This window comes from Azolla caroliniana, unplaced genomic scaffold, assembly GCF_043228905.1.
Source record: "Azolla caroliniana isolate FFs.n. ecotype wild unplaced genomic scaffold, voAzoCaro1.0.p SCAF_5, whole genome shotgun sequence".
Classification (NCBI taxonomy): Eukaryota; Viridiplantae; Streptophyta; class Polypodiopsida; order Salviniales; family Salviniaceae; genus Azolla; species Azolla caroliniana.
Genome location: NW_028230440.1, coordinates 4,415,690 through 4,435,488, shown reverse-complemented (window position 1 = coordinate 4,435,488; position 19,799 = coordinate 4,415,690). Strand labels below are relative to the sequence as shown.

General features: G+C 34.7%; 2 protein-coding genes across 2 annotated transcripts; both read left to right on the top strand.

Annotated features, from left to right (window-relative positions):
- The first annotated feature begins 111 nt into the window (after positions 1 to 111).
- Positions 112 to 7,229, top strand: LOC147863774 (V-type proton ATPase subunit d2). The gene is made up of 10 exons (XM_087320049.1): positions 112 to 375; positions 3,297 to 3,417; positions 3,593 to 3,700; positions 3,778 to 3,880; positions 4,617 to 4,697; positions 5,230 to 5,315; positions 6,066 to 6,125; positions 6,217 to 6,265; positions 6,501 to 6,635; positions 6,756 to 7,229. The coding sequence occupies exons 1-10, from the start codon at positions 195 to 197 to the stop codon at positions 6,885 to 6,887; spliced, it is 1,056 nt and encodes a 351-aa protein (XP_087176175.1). The 5' UTR covers positions 112 to 194; the 3' UTR covers positions 6,888 to 7,229.
- A 3,573-nt stretch (positions 7,230 to 10,802) lies between these two features.
- LOC147863773 (uncharacterized) lies at positions 10,803 to 18,305 on the top strand. The gene is made up of 12 exons (XM_087319526.1): positions 10,803 to 11,165; positions 12,279 to 12,498; positions 13,239 to 13,439; positions 13,521 to 13,591; positions 14,173 to 14,329; positions 14,443 to 15,036; positions 15,844 to 16,224; positions 16,492 to 16,567; positions 16,715 to 16,778; positions 17,325 to 17,460; positions 17,712 to 17,825; positions 17,953 to 18,305. Exons 1-12 carry the CDS (start codon positions 10,834 to 10,836, stop codon positions 18,016 to 18,018), a joined length of 2,412 nt encoding a protein of 803 aa, XP_087175652.1. The 5' UTR covers positions 10,803 to 10,833; the 3' UTR covers positions 18,019 to 18,305.
- The last annotated feature ends 1,494 nt before the right edge of the window (positions 18,306 to 19,799 follow it).

Here is a 19,799-nt window from a genome sequence, read left to right as displayed (position 1 = left end):
AAGTAATTAGGTAATAAAAACCCAAAGGAAAAATGATCAAAATTTAAAAGACAAAAAACAAATACAAAAATAGAAGAGTAAATAACTAAATAAATGAATATAGATGGTCTTCCTCCATCTTGTTCTCCTCTTTTTCTGAGATTCTTCGTCTTCAGGTTAATCTGAGATCTGAGTCGCAGGAAGGCAGCCAAGCCATGTATGGGTTCGAAGCTCTCACGTTCAACATCAACGGTGGATATTTGGAGGCCATCGTCCGCGGCCATCGTGGGGGCCTCCTCACAGCCGTCGATTACAACAATCTCTGTCAGTGTGAGACCCTAGATGACATCAAAATGCATCTCTCGGCTACCGATTATGGACCTTTCCTTCAAAATGGTAGGCCCCTCCCTTCTCTTCTCTCCTCTTTCTGTATTTTCATTATCATTAGTTTTAGAAATTTATGGTTTTAAACCAATTTGGCTTTTTTTGCTGTTCGTATGATGAGCTGATCTGATCACTAATTGGGATATTTTGTGTTATTTGAATAGTAACTTTGCATATATATATATATATATGTATGTATGTATGTATGTATGTATGTATGTATGCATGTATGTATACGTACGTACATATATATGGAAGCACACACATATGTGCGTAAATTGCTCTTTTTTCTGCAAAAACTTAGCTTTTATACAGGATTATTACGGTGGTTTTGATCATATCACTATTATTTGAGTGATATTCTACTCCAACAATAGATTTACTTATATATAATTATGTATTTATGTATGTATTCATAATTGGGGGTTTTCAGTTTTAAGCCAAACAGTTTTCATTTGTAAGGGAAATCTATGATTGGGTTGATCTGATCATTATATTTGAGGATGTTTTATCAGAATGGTAATACTCAATATATATCTGTATTTGAGGTTTTTTCCTGTTTTAATCCAAAAATTCAGCAGTTATGATGGCTGTGATCGGTTAATTATCTTGGCAATTGAATTTGAATTTTATCTGTAGCTGGGTTTCTTTTCTGAGTTAATCCAAAAATCTAGCTTATTTCAGGGTTTGCTATGGTGGTTTGGTCTGATCTGATTGAACATACCAGAAAACTGTTTAAAAATGTCACAATAGATGCGTAATCGCTTTGAGAATCTTGTTATACATTAGAATTGAAGAAACTCTTCTTTGATTTATGCGATATAAATGAAGATTTATTTGCAAATAAAGGAGTTCTTACATTAGGTGAAGAGGATATTTCAGATTCATATCATGGATTGGGTTTCTTAAAAGGATGATTAGATTGAAGAAACTCTTCTTTGATTTATGCGATATAAATGAAGATTTATTTGCAAATAAAGGAGTTCTTACATTAGGTGAAGAGGATATTTCAGATTCATATCATGGATTGGGTTTCTTAAAAGGATGATTAGATTGAAGAAACTCTTCTTTGATTTATGCGATATAAATGAAGATTTATTTGCAAATAAAGGAGTTCTTACATTAGGTGAAGAGGATATTTCAGATTCATATCATGGATTGGGTTTCTTAAAAGGATGATTAGATTGAAGAAACTCTTCTTTGATTTATGCGATATAAATGAAGATTTATTTGCAAATAAAGGAGTTCTTACATTAGGTGAGTAGAATGTTTCAGATTCATATCATGGATTGGGTTTCTTAAAAGAATGATTGGATTGAAGAAACTCTTCTTTGATTTATGCAATATAAATGAAGATTTATTTGCAAATAGAGTTCTTACATTAGGTAAATAGGATATTTTAGATTCATATAATGGATTGGGTTTCTTAAAGAATGATAAATGAGTTTCAAATGAAGTCGCATTATAGATGAATTGGGGTTTCTTAAAAGGAAGATAGTGGAGTGTCAAATTGAAGTCACATTATAGATGAATACGATCTTCCAGATTTATGGGATTGCTATCGATGTGATGAAAATGTGGAACAAGTTGACAACAGATGAATTTGCTATTGATGTCTTTACAACTTTCACATGTAGATGAGTAAGCTCTTTAGGTGTCATCAATGGTCATTAATGAAAATTCATATCATATCTTGTTGCAATTAGACTAAGTAAAAGGTCATGAATAAGAATATAGGTGCTAAGCCTTAGGGTGCCAATATAATAACAGAAAAGAAGGGTAATGCTATCACAAAATTGCATCAAATCAGTTCAAGATCATAGCTCGGAGAACCGGTGTAATCATGTATGTGTGTGGTTACTCTGTGGTTCATAGCAGCCTTGAAGAACCCTTAAAATTTAGCACTATGCTTACATTGGATTTGAGAAAAGCTACATCGATGGGATTACCTATGTGATTTGTTATGAGAAGTTGAGAACTGTGTAGGGTCCATGTTTTTACTTGATTACAAATTTGAATAGGCGTAAAAACTCCTGCACATTTTCTGCTAGTGAACTTACATTACAGGGTAATCCAAAACCACTGTCTCTCTCTTGTATGATTCATCAAAGTAAGTCTCATGATTTACCTATTATATTCCTCCCTGTAGTAAATGTTAGGTACTTCATGATTGTCATGCAAAATGTTATTCTTAACACCATGGAGTACTGGTCAATTGTCTTCCAATTTGAAATATGTAACGTGCATTGGAATCACTACTTGGTCTCTAGTCGTCTGTGTTGGAGTATTAATGAGTTCCAGCCAAAAAAAGTATCTTGTAAACAACACCTATAATACAGAGATAAGAAATGTGTCATCAGCTTCAGGAATAATAGAGCCAGCAGCTTCGTGAATATGACAGCTACCTAAACTTACTGTATAGAAGATCTATCTAGCTAACAGCCTGGGGATGGGTAAAATTTAGTATTTAGCGATAGAAAGCAGTGTTGACTTTTTGGGATTAGATTAAGATGATCTGCACCTTATTTCACTTAATCATTTGATGATTAAAGCAAGGCACATAACAAACATACCGGATAAATGTGCAATTTTATCTCATGCCACAATGAAAAAATACTGGAAAATAATTAGCATTATCCATGTATCATTGAAAAAGACACCAAAAAATGAGCCGTATTCCCTCTATGTCACAAATCAAGGAGCAGTTTCAGATATTGCTGGTTGGACATTTTCCTGACGGAGATAATGATAGAAAACAGATACATATATGTCTTTGCAGAAAAACAAAACCAGCACTTTTGGCTTTTGAATTAAAATCAAGGAAAGGTCAATAGATTTATGCATGTTGAAAAAATTGAATCTTATAAGATTTTAGTGTAATTGAGATACTGCAGGCCTCTTTACAGTTTATAATTTGCATTTGTTAAATTCAGAGCCTTCTCCATTGCGCACGACGACAATTGTTGAGAAATGCACTCAAAAACTAGTGGAGGAGTATAAACACATGTTGACACAGGCAACTGAACCCTTATCAACATTTCTGGAGTACATCACGTATTGTCCCTCTCTGTGAATTTATTTAGAATATAAATTGTGTAAATGTGTTATCTTTGTCTCTGTGTGTCTGTCTCCTTTTGATCCCTGTCTTTGGTTTGTACTGCTTGCGATATTGTTATTTGATTATACGGTTTATTTATATGGTCAAGTCATTTGGTGTGTTGTGATTCAGATATGGGCACATGATTGATAATATTGTGCTCATTGTTACGGGAACATTGCATGAGAGGGATGTACAGGAGCTTTTGGAAAAATGCCATCCTCTTGGAATGTTTGAAAGGTATAAGAAAAGTTAAGACATAAAAGGCTATTAGATATAGTCACTCATTGTCTAATTTAATGCTTTACCTTATGCAGCATTGCGACACTAGCTGTTGCTCAGAACATGAGGGAATTGTATCGACTCGTGCTTGTTGACACTCCTCTCGCTCCGTACTTTGCTGAGTGCATAACATCTGAGGTGGGATACAATTTCAGGAAAAACTCTAGGATAACCTTGAGTTTTCTTTTTATCTCCCCAATGCCTCTATGTTTTTTGTATTTCCCCAAATGTCCTTTGCCAACCCCTGTCTCAAGTAATTATGCATGCTCTTTGGTACCTATACCAGAAATAAAGAGAAATGTGGATATTTTTACAGCTTTTCCCTATAATTTTTTGTTTGATATAAATTTCTCTCTTTGTTTACTTACCATTTGGAATATTTGAGATAATAGATAAGGAACTTGACTTATGATTTTAATGAAGTTTGATGGCTTTGTAAACATCCACAAAAATGATTTACAGTATTTAAGAATTCCATCTGGATTACAATGATGTGGACAATGATGACTCGATAAGAATGAGCATCAAGATAAGCCCCATCATCAGTGTTTTCATCATCATCTTCATCCATGTGATGATCGAAGGATCTAATAGAGAATCATTCTAGCCTCTAAAGAGATTTATGGGAACCTTAAGAGTTATGGTTTGAGATATTTTTGACACTAGAGATCCTGTTTGTTACTTACATAAATTGTTACTTCCGATGCATATCTTCAATCCTTGAATTTCAATGGAAACCTTGAAGTAAATCTAATAATTCAAAATTACTCTTTTTAAGTCTTCCTTTTCAGCTGCATCATGATCAACAACAGCAGTTATTCTATTAATTGCTTGTAAACCAATTTGTGACTTGAAGTGTGTTGATTTTATGTAGGATTTAGATGAAATGAACATTGAAATAATGCGGAATACACTATACAAGGCTTACTTGGAGGACTTCTACAAATTCTGCAAGGCAAGTGATGTTAAAATTATGAATCTTGGTGATTGAACACTTTTTCTCTTTATTTCCTTGTTCACAAACTCCACACACACACACACACACACACACACACACACACACTCATGGCATACATTCAACTTCATCTTCTGGCTATTTTGCTAATGGTCATGAAGATAGGTTACTATAAATATTCTTGAAACTTATGCCATTATTATAATCTGAATATCTTTAATGTGTTTTTAAGTTTGATCTGTTGACACATTACTATGAAAATGGCATATGAACATAAATCTCAGAGCATATTTCCTGAAAAGGAAAACCAAACTCCAAGCCTCAAATTATAAACCAAAACCGAAGCTAGACTAGACATAAATTCAGAAGCTAAAGTAGTATAGTTAGAGTGGAAACACGTTATTGCAATGAATTTAGCTGTAGAACCAATGGATATATTTATCTGTAGTGTTAAAAATAATCTCTCTTGTAATGCTCAACCCGTGGTGAAGTTAATTTAAATCATTGATTAACTTTTTTGGGGCGTCTTCAGAAAATTGGTGGGGCAACTTCTGAAATAATGTGTGATCTGTTAGCCTTTGAAGCTGATCGACGGGCTGTCAACATTACCATAAACAGGTAATAATTCATTTTCTGAACACATATAATCTCTTATTAAAAACACTAATTCTCCAAGGACGTCAAAATTCTAGCATAATTTCTGGTACATACCTAGACACATTAGAGTCTGGAGTTCTTATGGGCCATTCTTTTTTAGACATTTCCAGTGTTATTTTGTACAACATCAACTAGAATCTATGGGGGATGTTCCTGTAAATTTTGGAAATTTCTAGCATTCTGGTAAATACACAAAGATTCAGGGATATTTTGGTGTTCTTATGGGCTCTTCTTTATTAGACACTTGCTATAATATGCCTGTGTACTACCATTTACAACTACTCCATGCGAGTGTTTGCACAAAATTTGGAAAACCTTAAGTATTCTGTTACATACCCAAAGGTTTAGAGATATTTTTGAGTTCTTTCACTATTTACCGCTCGTGTACTTTGGAATATCTAGAACCAGGGAAAAAATCAGAATTGCATATCTTTTTCTAGATTCAATCTTGGTGTAGCCCATGAGTTTGTATACCTTCTGTATTGGAATAATGTGTAAAAAGGATCATTTCTGATCAAATCTAATTATGAGTGATTTCCCTAGTTAGTGATTCTTTTTCTAGTTCCAGAAGAAAAAGAAATATGTGATCATGATAGATTGCTGAAATAGCTTAATGAATATGGAAAACATTATCTTGTTTTTTTATTCGAATATGGAAAACATTATCTTGTTTTCAAAGTGGTAAAAGAATTTTGCATTTTTGTTCAACAGTATCGGCACTGAGCTCACTCGAGACGACCGGAGAAAGCTATATTCCAACTTTGGACTATTGTAATCTTTTCTATTGCCTGTTTGACATACTGAGGAACAAAAATGCATGCCCATGTCTTTTGACAAACTTTTCAATCTTAACATGTTACAGGCATCCATATGGTCATGAGGAGCTTGCCCTGTGCGAGGATTTTGATCAGGTATTTCTCTCCTTTATTGTGTCATTGTTTAAAAATGGCCTCAAAAGTGCATGTCAATAGTTGATATTTGTAAAACACAAACAAGCATTTTAAAGAATTTTGGGTTTTTAGATAGACTTACAAGGGCATATAAATAGATCATGATATTTTGTGAAAAACAATAGATCTATAAGTAACTCAATTAGCTTTTTGGGGATTTTGCATATAGATGTTTAAGTGAATGTATTATGTATAGGTTCGTGGGGTGATGGAGAAATACCCGACATATAATTCTATATTTGCAAAGCTTTCTTATGGTGAGAGCCAGATGCTCGATAAAGCATTCTACGAGGAGGAAGTGAAGAGGCTTTGTTTGGCATTTGAGCAACAGGTAGATGGTTAATATAAAATTTGTGAGGAATTAAAATCAATGAAGTGGATTGATCATAAAATCTAGCACTCTACTATTTTCCAAGGTAGGCTTAGTATGTATTTTGTTTTGGATGCACAGTTCCATTATGCAGTTTTCTTCGCATATGTGAGATTGCGAGAGCAAGAGATTCGGAATCTCATGTGGATATCTGAGTGCGTGGCACAAAATCAAAAGTCAAGAATCCATGACGGCATCGTATTCATATTTTAAACTGTTGCTTTAATCAAATTTGCTATATTCTTTTCGCATGGGTGCTTGGCATTGCCAAATTTCTGGCCTTGTCTTTATACCTAGCTTGTGTTTTGGGTGGTATCACTGTCTTATTTGATCCATCTTGGGAAGGTTAAAACCCTTTCACAAGAAGAATCAATCGATCGATCAATCATATGTATCAAATGATTGTGCTCACACCTTGCGACAATTATATAGATTCAGTGAATTTTTGCTTCTTGTCAATGGATGTCGAAAGGCTTCCATAATAATGTATGGTAGACTTGACACTTTGATGCATTTGAAACTTTGGATTCCTAGTACATAAATTAATTTGACGCTCTTGCAAATCTATTGCTCAATTTATGTACAGTGGCCAAATGAGTTGATAATACAATAATACCTTTGTCTTACTCTCTATAATATTAAAGTAAGCTACACACATTCATCTTTTTTGACTCTCTAGTTTGAATTCACTTTTTGATGTACTTGAACCTACAAGGAGGATAGTATTGAAATTTGTGAATGAGTGCTAATTGAAATCTCAATTTTAGGCGTGGTCTAACTCTCTTAATAATATTAAAGTAAGATACATGCACATTCATCTTTTTTGACTGTCCTCTAGTTTGTATTCACTTTTTGAGGAGCATAAGCTATTAGCTTGAACCAACGGAGTATTATTGAAAGCGGTTCAAACAGAACGATAAAGGTGGTTAATAGTTCGTATCCAGCATCTTGAGCATTATTTTCCGGAGTGTTCCCCAAGGAAATAGAAAAATTCAACTGATCGATTTATTGTACATCCAACCATTTGGTACCATGAATTATAGCAATTAGTAGTGAAGTTGGTTTGGACACATTTAGTATTGAATGGTGGAATTTGTAAATCCTCCCAAATTGGTAATAGGTATGGCAATTATGGTCATTCCTTCTTTGGTATTTAATATTTTGTAGTGAAGTGGAACTTTTTGAGTGGTTGGTCCAAGCCCCATTGGCCACATCATGGGTGTTGTACATCTTATGTTTTTTGTTGATGATAAATTGGTGCTGAGATTAACTTTAATCTACATTTCCATAAGGGCATTGCAATCCTTGTGAACACTAAGGTGTGGGTTTCTTAAAAATCACATTGCTATAAAATGCAACATGGCCATAAACATTTGTACTGAATTGTCTTACAAACATACAACTGATTACACAAAAGACATGGCATTCGATGAATCCCTCATGTACAAATTCATGTGATTGTGTTCATTCCATCTCTATAAAAGAGGTGAAAACAATTTTTCTCATTATTCCCTCATCATTTATGATCTTACTATTGTTTTGCTGCACCTTCTTCTTTGAAAGGATTAATTTAGTGTATAATCAAAGCACGTGTTTTAAACTTTAGTTTATAAATTTCACACTTTCTATCCTTGGTTCATTCGATATGTTTTGGCAGCATTTTTATGTCTGGATTCAATGTTTCACACAGGATAAATTATGCTTCTAATATTGTTTTTTAGAAAAGAAAGATGTAATGGTATGATGAACCTAGACACTATCTATTACCATGCTTTTAATATTGTTTTTTAGAAAAGAAAGATGAATGTTATGATGAAGTTAGACTATGTCTATTACCATGCACTTTCTCCTATATGGTTCCTCGAGGGAAGGGTAGTAAAAGTGAACTTTTTTAAATGGCACAAAGTTTTCTAATAAATGACACCACATACTTTTAGGTCCACCTTGTGTCGTTTTCTATATTTATGTAAGGTTTGAAATGGGTGGTTCTCTCCTTGAATTTAAGTGGCATCCATAATATTAGTTCATTTGATCACCGAACTATATTCTATGGCTATTCAATCGAATTTGTGCCAAGCAGGTGCTATATATATTTATAAAATACGGTAACGGGAAATATTCAAGAATATCCTCATTCAGATGCATACTTTTTGAGTAATGTTTTTAACGGAGACTTAGAGATGACCTCGCATGGTTCTATATTTATGTAAGGTTTGAAATGGGTGGTTCTCTCCTTGAATTTAAGTGGCATCCATAATATTAGTTCATTTGATCACCGAACCATATTCTATGGCTATTCAATCGAACTTGTGCCAAGCAGGTGCTATATATATTTATAAAATACGGTAACGGGAAATATTCAAGAATATCCTCATTCAGATGCATACTTTTTGAGTAATGTTTTTAACGGAGACTTAGAGATGACCTCGCATGGTTCTAGATCTGATAAAGTTATGCAAACTATGAACCCAACCATACCAACTGTCACGCTCTCAATCCAAACAAGATTCAAGTCATTATGAGCTTTCTTCTATATACTCAAGCCGAAACTATATATCATCAACATTGTAATAAATTTGGCTCTGAGACGACGCATGTAAATAGGCGCCTCTTGTGAGCATACCATATCTCAAGACACTTTTCGAATCGGATCATCATTTTTACTTGTCACTTTTTAACCCTGGCTCAAAACACACCCACCCACACACATTTGTTCTTGTAGACATAAGGATTAATCGATGCCCACAAACGCATCCACAAATTAAGAACCCGGATCATTGCTTGATGGGACCCACGATTTTCGCCCTCGTGTAGACACGACAGCCCCTAGCAAAAAAAAAACGTATCCGGAGACGAGTCCAGAAACATGGGATCGGGCACAAGAATCATTTCTAAACGGATCATCATTTGTACTTGTCACTTTTGAACCTGGCTCGAAACACGCACAGGCACAGGCGCACACACAGACACGCAACAGTTGTTCTGGTAGACATAAGGATTAGTCGATGCCTTCACAATCGTTGACGGGAAAAAGAGAGTATCCGAGACAAGTCCAAACCATGGATCGGATCGGATCGGATCAGGTACGAGAATCCGAGACAAGAACCCAAAATTTAAAAAAAAAAAAAAAAAAATCTTGTTGGGGGAGACTTTCGGATTGGTATGGACAAAACTAGCCCAGCCACACAGACACAGACAACGCCCAACCGCCAAGTAGAAGAAGAAACTCAGTCAAGACTGCAGACGAAATAATATTTATTGTATTATATTAATTTTATCGCCATCGCCATCGCCATCGCCATAGCTACCATCAATCACCATTACGTATTATTGAGAGCTCTCTACTCATACATATATCATATATGTATGTATATACACACCAATATCCCCACCACACAAGCAAAAAAAAAAGCTTTTCTGAGGAATTCAAAGCTCAACAAAGGAATAATTTCTTTGCTGGTGAGAGATGTCTCCCCCCCTCCCCCCCTCTGTGGTCTCTCTCTCTTTTCTCTTTTCTTTTTTCTTTTTCTTCCTTAGATCTGTTCTTGGACATATAAGAACATCCCATGTTTTCGGAAATCTTCTTGTAGCTTATTCAGTTGTGTATGCGAATTTTTTGGGCTTTTCATGCTCCCTGAAATCTATGAGTAACAATTCCATTTCTGCTCTTCTTTACATCTTTATAGTCCTTGAAACTCACCATGTTTTCTGAATTCTATGTCTAATCTCTCTGATATTTTTTTTTCCCCCATGCTTTTTCTGAAACGTTATATGCAGTCTTGAATCTTTCTACTCTTACTTATGGTCTTACCACTACTCAATTCCACAGCTGCTCCGGTAAAAATATTTCACCCTGTTGTATGAAATCTTTGGTTCTTATTTATGCTCCTGCCTTTGTCCTTTGTCTATCTGAATTGGGATTTGTGAAATCTCAGTAATCCTTAATATTCATGCTCTTACTGCGAGTCTTTTGTGAACTGGCTTCTCCACTCTTGCAGAATCTTTATGTGTCTTTAATTCATACTTAGGCTTACAGATGCATTATTTACTGAAATATTCGTATGCATTTTGTGAAATATGTATATGGATCAATAAGAACCGTAATATATTCTAAAACCTTTTTTTTTGGTATATAATCGTCTGTTCTTCCCAGGTCTGAATGCTGGGCCTCTCATGCTTTAGATCCCAAAATACTTTGAAATCGATTTGTGGCTCGGTCTTGGACTGCAAAAATTCCTGTTTACAGAGGAAATCCAGCTTCTTTTCGCTTTCATCAACCGTCATTTCACACAAGTATTATTGTTCCCAACCATCATCGAACTTCATTTCCTTCTTTAACACAGCAAATCATTTATCAAAAGTGATTCACACTTCGGCAACGATGGGGTCCTTGGATGATGTTTCGGAGCAACTCCAATACCCATTCGCTAAACGAGATGCATCAATCGTGGATGACTACCATGGCACAATAGTTCCTGATCCTTATCGCTGGCATGTTTTCAAAATCTTCTCTATATATCCTGCATAAATCCACAAGATCTTGCATATAATGGAGAGAGACGTGATTATGTAGGTAGAAAATTAAAGCTTTCAAATTCGTCTATAAATGGCTTGCATAGATTCGGAAGATTTTGCATATAATAGAGAGATATATAAGTATATTGCAAGAAGCAGTTAACGGGAGGGCAGAAAATCATGCATATTATAGAGTGCTATTATGCATCTTACATATCTACTCAAATTTAACCAGGAAATTTTTCTGTCTCTCATATTGTGTAGTATATGAGTATCTTCTCAATTTTAAGGCATTGCATGTTATGAAAAATTCAAAGGAAAAATAAATCAATAAATTTCAAGAAAGAAACAAGATGTTATAAGGTGCTTACATGTCTCCACTATATGCAGGATCTTGCAAAATCTCTTTGATTCTTTAAACCAGGAAATGAATAAAAAAGCTCATTTTTACTAAGAAGTTCCTCTAAATCTTGCATATTATGGAATCATGTTAAGTACATTCTAAATCAATGTGAAGGAAACCCAAAAATCAAATAAGGAAAGCCCAAGTTTAAACTAGAAGATTCACAAGAGCTTGCATATTATGGGTAGACTATCTGCAACGTCGTTATCTTTAGAACTGACAAGAAGACTTCATCGTGCTGCTCTTTGAATCCCTCAGTAATGTGTTAATAAACCCTTGGAGCTCCAAGATTTTCGAGATTGGCACCAAGAAAGGAAATTTAAGGGAATTCCAAATAATTAAAAAATGAAGCGAAATTTTAATCAAGAAGCTCCAAAATATCTTGCACATATTGGAGGAATATGTATTATCTAGGAATCAAATTTGAAGGAAAGAAAAGGTGAAAATAGATTAAAGAAACCTCATTTTTCATCTCAAAAGTTGGATTTTCATCAAGAAATTTGAGCTTTAAACCAGTTCTTTCAGCAATGTTTATTTATCCTTGTCCTAACAGCTTGAAGCCGACTCAATTTGGTTTCTAGACAACTGAACGGACTTATTTATGCAAGACATAATGTTTTGGCGACACTGAAATTTTGAGGAATCATTTTCTAGCATTAAGTGATATTTGAAACTGATTTGGACAGGTTAGAGGATCCAGATGCCGAAGATGTGAAACAATTTATTGAAGAACAGAGAACATTGACACACTCAATACTTAAGACATGCGATCTAAAAGAAAAGCTGAGAGAACGAACCACAGCGCTCTATGATTATCCGAAATATGATTGCCCTTTCAAAAGGGGCGAGAAGTACTTCTACTCTCACAATACAGGATTGCAAGCACAAAGCGTTTTGTACATCCAGGTTCGTGAACCAACATCTAAATTTTGTGCTAGAAAAAGTTAAGATCAAGATTAGTGTCTGGTTGTGAATAGTGACTTCTAAAAACATTGGTAAGAGTGAAACTATGTAGGAAAGGTGAGAGGTGTAATACCTCATTCAACTGATATTATTCGAGCTTCGATAGTTTTTACTGTTATTGTGATAGAGTCTGTTTGGATGCCGTTTGGAATAGATCCAAACTCTTAGTTTGCATTCAGGTGCCATAGCTCATGCATCCAAACATGTACATTTGGAAATATTCCAAAATTCAAACATAGGAAAAGAAAACCTATGTTTCATATCTCAGAAGTGAATTGATCATTTGACAACATATATCTGATATATTGAAACTATTCCACATATGGTTAAATGTTGATACCATATTAAGATAATGTACATTATATGTGTTCTTTTTCTTACTCTTGGCCACTTATTAAATGTTATGTAAACGCAGACATAATAAAAACATTGTAGATCTTCTGAAATCATTGAAGCTATAAAATATATTAATGGAAGAGGAACACTAGGCAGACAAACACATTGACATCCTTCATTGATCCATTTTGTTAGAATTTAATGGGATTTAATTCCAACGCTTCTTGTTGTGATACTTAACTTTATTTTTACTGTCTAATCTGCAATTTCCTAGCTAAGATTAACGTACGCTATTTTATTTGTTGACAACTTATGCGTTTATAAGGCTGTTGGGTATCTAATAACAGGATTCTCTGGATGCAAAAGCAGAAGTTTTGCTGGATCCAAATAAGCTTAGTGATGATGGAACTGTTGCATTATCAACTTTAGCTTTCAGTGAGAATGCTGAATTTATGGCAGTTGGCCTTAGTTCTAGTGGAAGTGACTGGATGAGTATAAAAGTGATGCGAGTAACCGATAAATCATGGGAACCAGACGTGCTCTCCTGGGTACATTCTAACACTAAATGTATTATTATCAGCCAGAAGTCAGTGAGTATGTCTTATCTATGTGCATGTTGTGTTTTGCAGGTAAAATTTTCTTCGATTGCTTGGACCCATGATCATAAAGGATTCTTCTATTGCCGATATCCTGCACCAAAGTAAGCGTGTGGTTTTCAATAAAAAGCTACATATTGATAAAGCAACGTTTTTCCTTGTCATGTTACCTTCTTTGGCTTTGATATTCTAAAGATTTAGCAGTGTGTGCTACAAATTATACCTTCAAACTCAACAAATGTTTCCATCTCTTCAATGCCTCACACACACACACACATGCCAGTAAAAGATCTAATTAAAGCACAGAACTAATTAAGTACTTGCAAGGACTATCATTATCTGGAACTTCTCAAGTAATTCAACCTGTAGATGACCTTTAAATAATGGGAATTGACCCGCCACATTGGTCGTAAAATTGGTCATGTGAACTTCTGTTCTATGGTCGACTTTCCAGTAGGCAACATTCCAATATTTTTGAAGGGCGTTTAAGCACCATGCTATTCCACTTGCAACTTCATACAACATTCTTTTGTGGGTTTGCAATATTCATCTCATGTTGAGGTTCTTACTAGTATATAAGGTTATTACTAAAGCAAAAATATTACGTTTAAATCATTGATTACTTTGTTTTTGGTGGTTGAATTTAGTTGGAGTGTCATTCTTTCCTTGTAATTTTCGATTCCAGCGTCAACGCCGATGCGGGCACAGAAACTAATATCAACCTCAACCATCAACTTTACTACCATTTCCTGGGTACCGATCAAGCAGAAGATATCCTTTGCTGGAAGGACCCAACAAATCCAAAGTGGATCTTTGATGCATCAGTTACTGACGATGGGAAGGTGATCTATTTAAGCTGACTTTTTTTATTGATATATGGGTTCTAAAGTTTCAGCACATTTATACAGTCTTGGGTCAAATATTTATTAAAAACGTTCTTGTTTCACCATTACAGTACGTGATAGTCTCCATCACCGAAGGTTGTGACCCTGTTAACAGGTTGTATTATTGTGTTTTGTCATCACTTCCACATGGATTGCTTGGTTTCAAAGGTTCCAATAAATTGATTCCACTAGAAAAGCTCATTGACAACTTTGATGCACAATATTCCTACGTTGCAAATGATGGCGCATTATTCACTTTCCATACAAATAAAGATTCCCCGCGATACAAGCTTGTTCGAGTCAATATTCAAAATCCAGATGTATGGACAGATATCATCCCGGAATCTGAGAAAGATGTTCTTGAGTCGGCCAATTGTGTCAATGGAAGACATCTTATCGTTTGTTATCTTAGTGATGTGAAGTATGTAGTGCAGATTCGGGATTTTGAGACTGGAGATCTATTGCAACAACTGCCTCTTGAAATTGGTTCAGTATCTGCTGTTTCTGGTAAAAGAAAAGACAAAGAGGTATTTATCAGTTTTACGAGTTTCTTAACTCCTGGCATAATTTATCGATGCAACTTGGAAGAGGCGCAGCTACAGCTCCAAGTGTTTAGAGAAATCAACGTGAAAGATTTTGATAGAACGGATTTCAAAACATCACAGGTTAGTTCAACTTTTTTACCTTGGATTACTTCATTTGTTAGTTTTCTGGGATATGCAATGAGGTGATATGGTCTTGTTACAGATCTTTGAATGCTCTATATTGGAAATCTCTGTGCTTTTTAGTAAAATGTGTGAGGATTGACTACAATTTTCACACATGTACTTTTTCTCTGAATCTGTCTAAACTACAATGTAGATATTTTCCAAGATTAATGTTAAAGAGTATGCATTTTATAGAATGTCCGAAATCTATCAGGGAGACATTTACAAGATCAATTCTCAAAAATTATGAATCTGGTTTGCCTACAACCCTGAATGTGGCATCTTTGTCTGATTTCTAAATTGCTTTGCAAGGATAAGATCTATCTTAGAATAAGTGTTGTTATTGTTAGAATCATTCTTAAACGTTGTTTTCAAGTTGTGTGGTAAATCCATTTTTCACCAGAAATATCTATCTCCATTCCAAATGCACACACTTGTTTTCAAGCAATGCATTATATTATCTGTTAATAATATGTCAAATTAGAATTCAAAAGATAGGGCATAAATGTGCTCACCGATGTCTTGAGAGGCATGATAAACGTAAACTGATTGTTGGGAGTGAAAACCTAAATAATCAATATGGATTGGAACCTGATTGCCAAGATTCTGCTGATTTCGAGTTGCTCATATTGTCCATAAAGCTGAGTATCCACACGCACACACACACATAAAAATACACATATACATCTGTATACATGTGATATTCTTCGCAATCTTTGTTTTCCATCAAGCATTCATTCAGCTGATCTTTTGGTGTCGTGCCAGGTATTCGTGGCAAGTAAGGATGGGACAAAGATACCAATGTTTATAGTTTCTAAAAAAGCCATAACACTCAATGGTGAAAACCCTGTTTTACTGTACGGCTATGGAGGCTTCAATATAAACATAACACCGTCATTCAGTGTTTCACGGATTGTATTTGCCCGCCACTGTGGGGGTGTCTTAGCATTTGCAAACATACGAGGAGGTGGTGAATATGGTGAAGAATGGCACAAGGCAGGCTCACTAGGGAATAAGCAGAACTGTTTCGATGATTTTGTGGCTTGTGCTGAGTTCTTAATAAGAGAAGGCTATACAAAATCAAGGAAGCTCTGTATCGAAGGAGGCAGCAATGGAGGGCTTCTTGTTGCTGCTTGTGTGAATCAGGTCTCTTATCCAACACTTCTTTTAGTAGGGTTATTTATGCTAATATTTGAAAATTGTGTGTGTGGGGGGGGCTGCATACTCTGTAATAGTAGAAAAGTCTCTGATTACAGGATTTAGTCTCCAATTTCTCCCATCTAGAAAGTTGGAGTTTTTTCGGTGGAATTCCTAACATGATTCAATGATTCGCTCAAAGAAAGCTCTCTGGGCTCTAGTTTGTTTTTTTTCCCCCTTTAAGAGACAGTTCTTTTGTTTCTGTTTTTGCCACAGAGGCCGGAATTGTTTGGATGTGCTCTTGCACATGTTGGCGTGATGGACATGCTTCGGTTTCATAAGTTTACAATTGGTAAATTCACTATATGAATAGTTTAGCTATTTATTTTCTTGAGCTCTGAAGTTTTTACAAATCTACAACTGGTAATTTCTGGCCTCTTCTTAACACTACAATTTTCTTTTTTTCTCATGTAATTGGTACATTTTGAACTTTTGTTAGGACATGCTTGGACCAGTGACTATGGATGCTCTGAGAAGGAAGAAGAATTCAAATGGTTGATCAAGTAAGCATAGACTCCATAGCTTGACCCTGATTTCTTTTTGTAATCGTTTAACAATGTGACACATTTATCAGGAAAAAAAGAACTATATTTAATAAATGATAAAAACCTAAATGTGTTTCATTTCCTTGGAACGGAACACAAATCCATTTTTTGGGTAATTATCATTATTATTATTCGATCATGTTTGAGATGTGTAGAACCAAAAATATTATTGTCCACTAATCTCTCCATGAAATTTATATTATTTAAAAAGCAAAAATAAAACAAATTCAAAAACAAAAAGTTGCAATTGAAACTAAACATATCACGCTTTTAAAAAAAATTTAAAATCTGAATATTCACAAGCAAAAGGTAGCTACTTAAATCATTCAACAATTTTAACAGAAAATATAGTTAAATTTCAGGATGTGAAGAATAGAATGAAAGAAAGTTGTATTATTGTCTATGAAAGATGAAAATGATGTATAAGCGTAAGGAAGTTTAACAATTTGTTGTGGATAATGTTTTGTACTAGCTTTGTGCATGATTTAATGGCATATATTTCAGGTATTCCCCACTTCATAATGTTCGGAGGAGTTGGGAAATGTCAGGTAACAAGGACGTTCAATATCCTGCAATGATGTTGCTAACGGCTGATCATGATGATAGGGTTGTACCCCTTCATTCTTTGAAGCTTCTCGCGGTAAAAATCTTTACTAGTTTATTTCCTCATGTGAAAAATAAAAATGTTTGAATAAACCTGAAGCCCTTCTTTGTTCGACATTTTTCAATCAATAAAATGTACATTTTTCTATTTAATCGGTTTATAAATAATACCTTTATGCATGCACATTATGTATGTATATGGGTAAAGTACATTGTTGCACCAATTTTGTGTTTTTATTTTTGGATCGGTTTTGAACTCAAACCTTGTTGCTACTGTTTGTCTTATAGACGTTGCAATATGAGTTGTGTATCAATGTGAAAGAAAGAAAGCAAACAAATCCTATCATCGCTCGTCTGGACACTAAAGCTGGACATGGAGCTGGACGGCCAACACAAAAGCTGGTGCGATTTAACTAAACAAGATATCATCTTTTCCCATGTTTACATTCTTGATTGTAGATTTTTTGGCTTTGATGTGTGGACATGATGAGGACTATATATAAAGGAATGATTATGTTATTTTACACAGATTGATGAGGCAAGTGATAAATATGCATTCTTAGCAAAGATGGTGGATGCTGAATGGTTCGATTAATTCCAATCTAGGGACACAACAAGTATAGCAAGCACTAGGGCTTTTGTTTAACTTTTGCTAGTATGAAAACTTTGAACATCACCCATGGGGCTCCATTATTATTCTAACAATTTTTGTAGTACCCACTTTGGCCAAAGTTGTGGGTATAAATGGTGGGATTACAAAGCCACATGCATCTGTCATTTGGAATTCATTTAAATTGTGGTTTTTAACATGGATTACACCTTCATAGTTGTGTGTTGTAATCTTTTGATGTGATTGAACGTGAATTAGTATAATTTTTTTGAGTGTGGTATTGTTCTCTTGTTTTGTTTTGCCCTCTTGGTACATTTGACTGTATGTGATTTTTTCTACATCGCCACTTGTAATTTGAGTGCTCTTGGTTTGTAATTTCTGATTTAAGATCAATGGTGATGGAATTTCATGAGTGACATAAAAGTTTACTCTCATATAAGCATCAATACTAATTGTGAAGTGAAATTCACAATTAAATATTTGGGTGTATTTATTTTAACTCAAAAAATACAACTTTACAATTGATCTAATTACCTCCATTTCCTTCCTCTTCGTTTGGACTTTGTTAGGCATTAGATAATGCCTCTACTGTTGAATCTTGATGTCCATTAAGAATTTGAATATGCTCTCATGTTTATGTATGCACATGTGAATGCACTTCATTTTCTTTGGAAAAAATTGTTTTGATCAATAAAATGGTGTATATGATGATTGCCTCATAGATATAGCAATGAAATAAACAAAATATTATGATTTGAAGCTCCATAAGTTGAGTTATGGCAAGAGAAGATGTATGTGTATGTCCAACCCTCGTCGTAAGATCCTTGTGCATCACCAAAGTTTTTTTCTATTGTCATGTTATTTTAAAATACATATTTGTGTGTGTGTGTGTGTGTGTGAGAGAGAGAGAGAGAGAGAGAATCATTTGGAAGTACTTATCGAACGTTTGGCAAGTTTTAACATTGTTGCAATTTCTACGATGTTGGGGACAACACAATTAGAATGTGTAATGCGTTCATGTTTGATGGTAGAGATGGGGTAAAAGCCTATATGAAGAAGTTGAAAGGAATTCTTATGTGGAATTTATGTATGTTAAAGCATGTGGGGATCATTTCCTCACATGCATATTCAGGTTTTCTAGTGGCGTTACAAGACATCCCTCTCCCTACATAAGATAGGATAGATAGGTAAAGGTGCCTAAGAAGTGGATTTTACATACTAGTAATATAATTGTGTGCTTTTACCAAGAGAGAGAGAGCGATGTAGTTAAACGTTGAGGTTGTCTGGCGACTACAATGACTACAAGGTCATCATTCAACCAATACATATTCCACACCAGAATTTAGTAAATTAAGAAAAATATGCATAGTAAGGTTAATGTATCTCACTTATTAGCACTTAATGATTATATGAGTGTTTTAAGTGAAGCTCACTTAAGTGATTAGCACTAGCATTTACCGGCTTTGGAATGGTTTCATATCTTGTACATACTAACACTTTAGGTATTAGGATAGACATTGGTCTGGCTCCACATGATAGATAGATTTTTAATGCCCATGGGAGACCGATTGCAATCTATGAGATGGGGCCTAGCTCATGGCGAGGATCAAACTCCATAATCATCCCAATGTGGAGAGACAAACTTTGATAGTGAAGAAGTTTGTCTATATCCCGTAAGAAAACACATACATAACCAAATATTTCTAAATAACAAAAAATGTGAAGCAAGCATTGACAAGTGTAAAATACATTGTGCTCTTGCATGA

Excerpts from the sequence above, each read along its gene's own strand:
- LOC147863774 (XM_087320049.1), top strand. The coding sequence starts at position 195 with ATGTATGGGTTCGAAGCTCTCACGTTCAACATCAACGGTGGATATTTG. Across the intron at positions 376-3,296 it reads TGGACCTTTCCTTCAAAATG|AGCCTTCTCCATTGCGCACG; the intron begins GTAGGCCCCTCC and ends TGTTAAATTCAG. Across the intron at positions 3,881-4,616 it reads CTGAGTGCATAACATCTGAG|GATTTAGATGAAATGAACAT; the intron begins GTGGGATACAAT and ends GATTTTATGTAG.
- LOC147863773 (XM_087319526.1), top strand. The coding sequence starts at position 10,834 with ATGCTGGGCCTCTCATGCTTTAGATCCCAAAATACTTTGAAATCGATT. Across the intron at positions 14,330-14,442 it reads CAGTTACTGACGATGGGAAG|TACGTGATAGTCTCCATCAC; the intron begins GTGATCTATTTA and ends TCACCATTACAG. Across the intron at positions 17,461-17,711 it reads ATTCTTTGAAGCTTCTCGCG|ACGTTGCAATATGAGTTGTG; the intron begins GTAAAAATCTTT and ends TTTGTCTTATAG.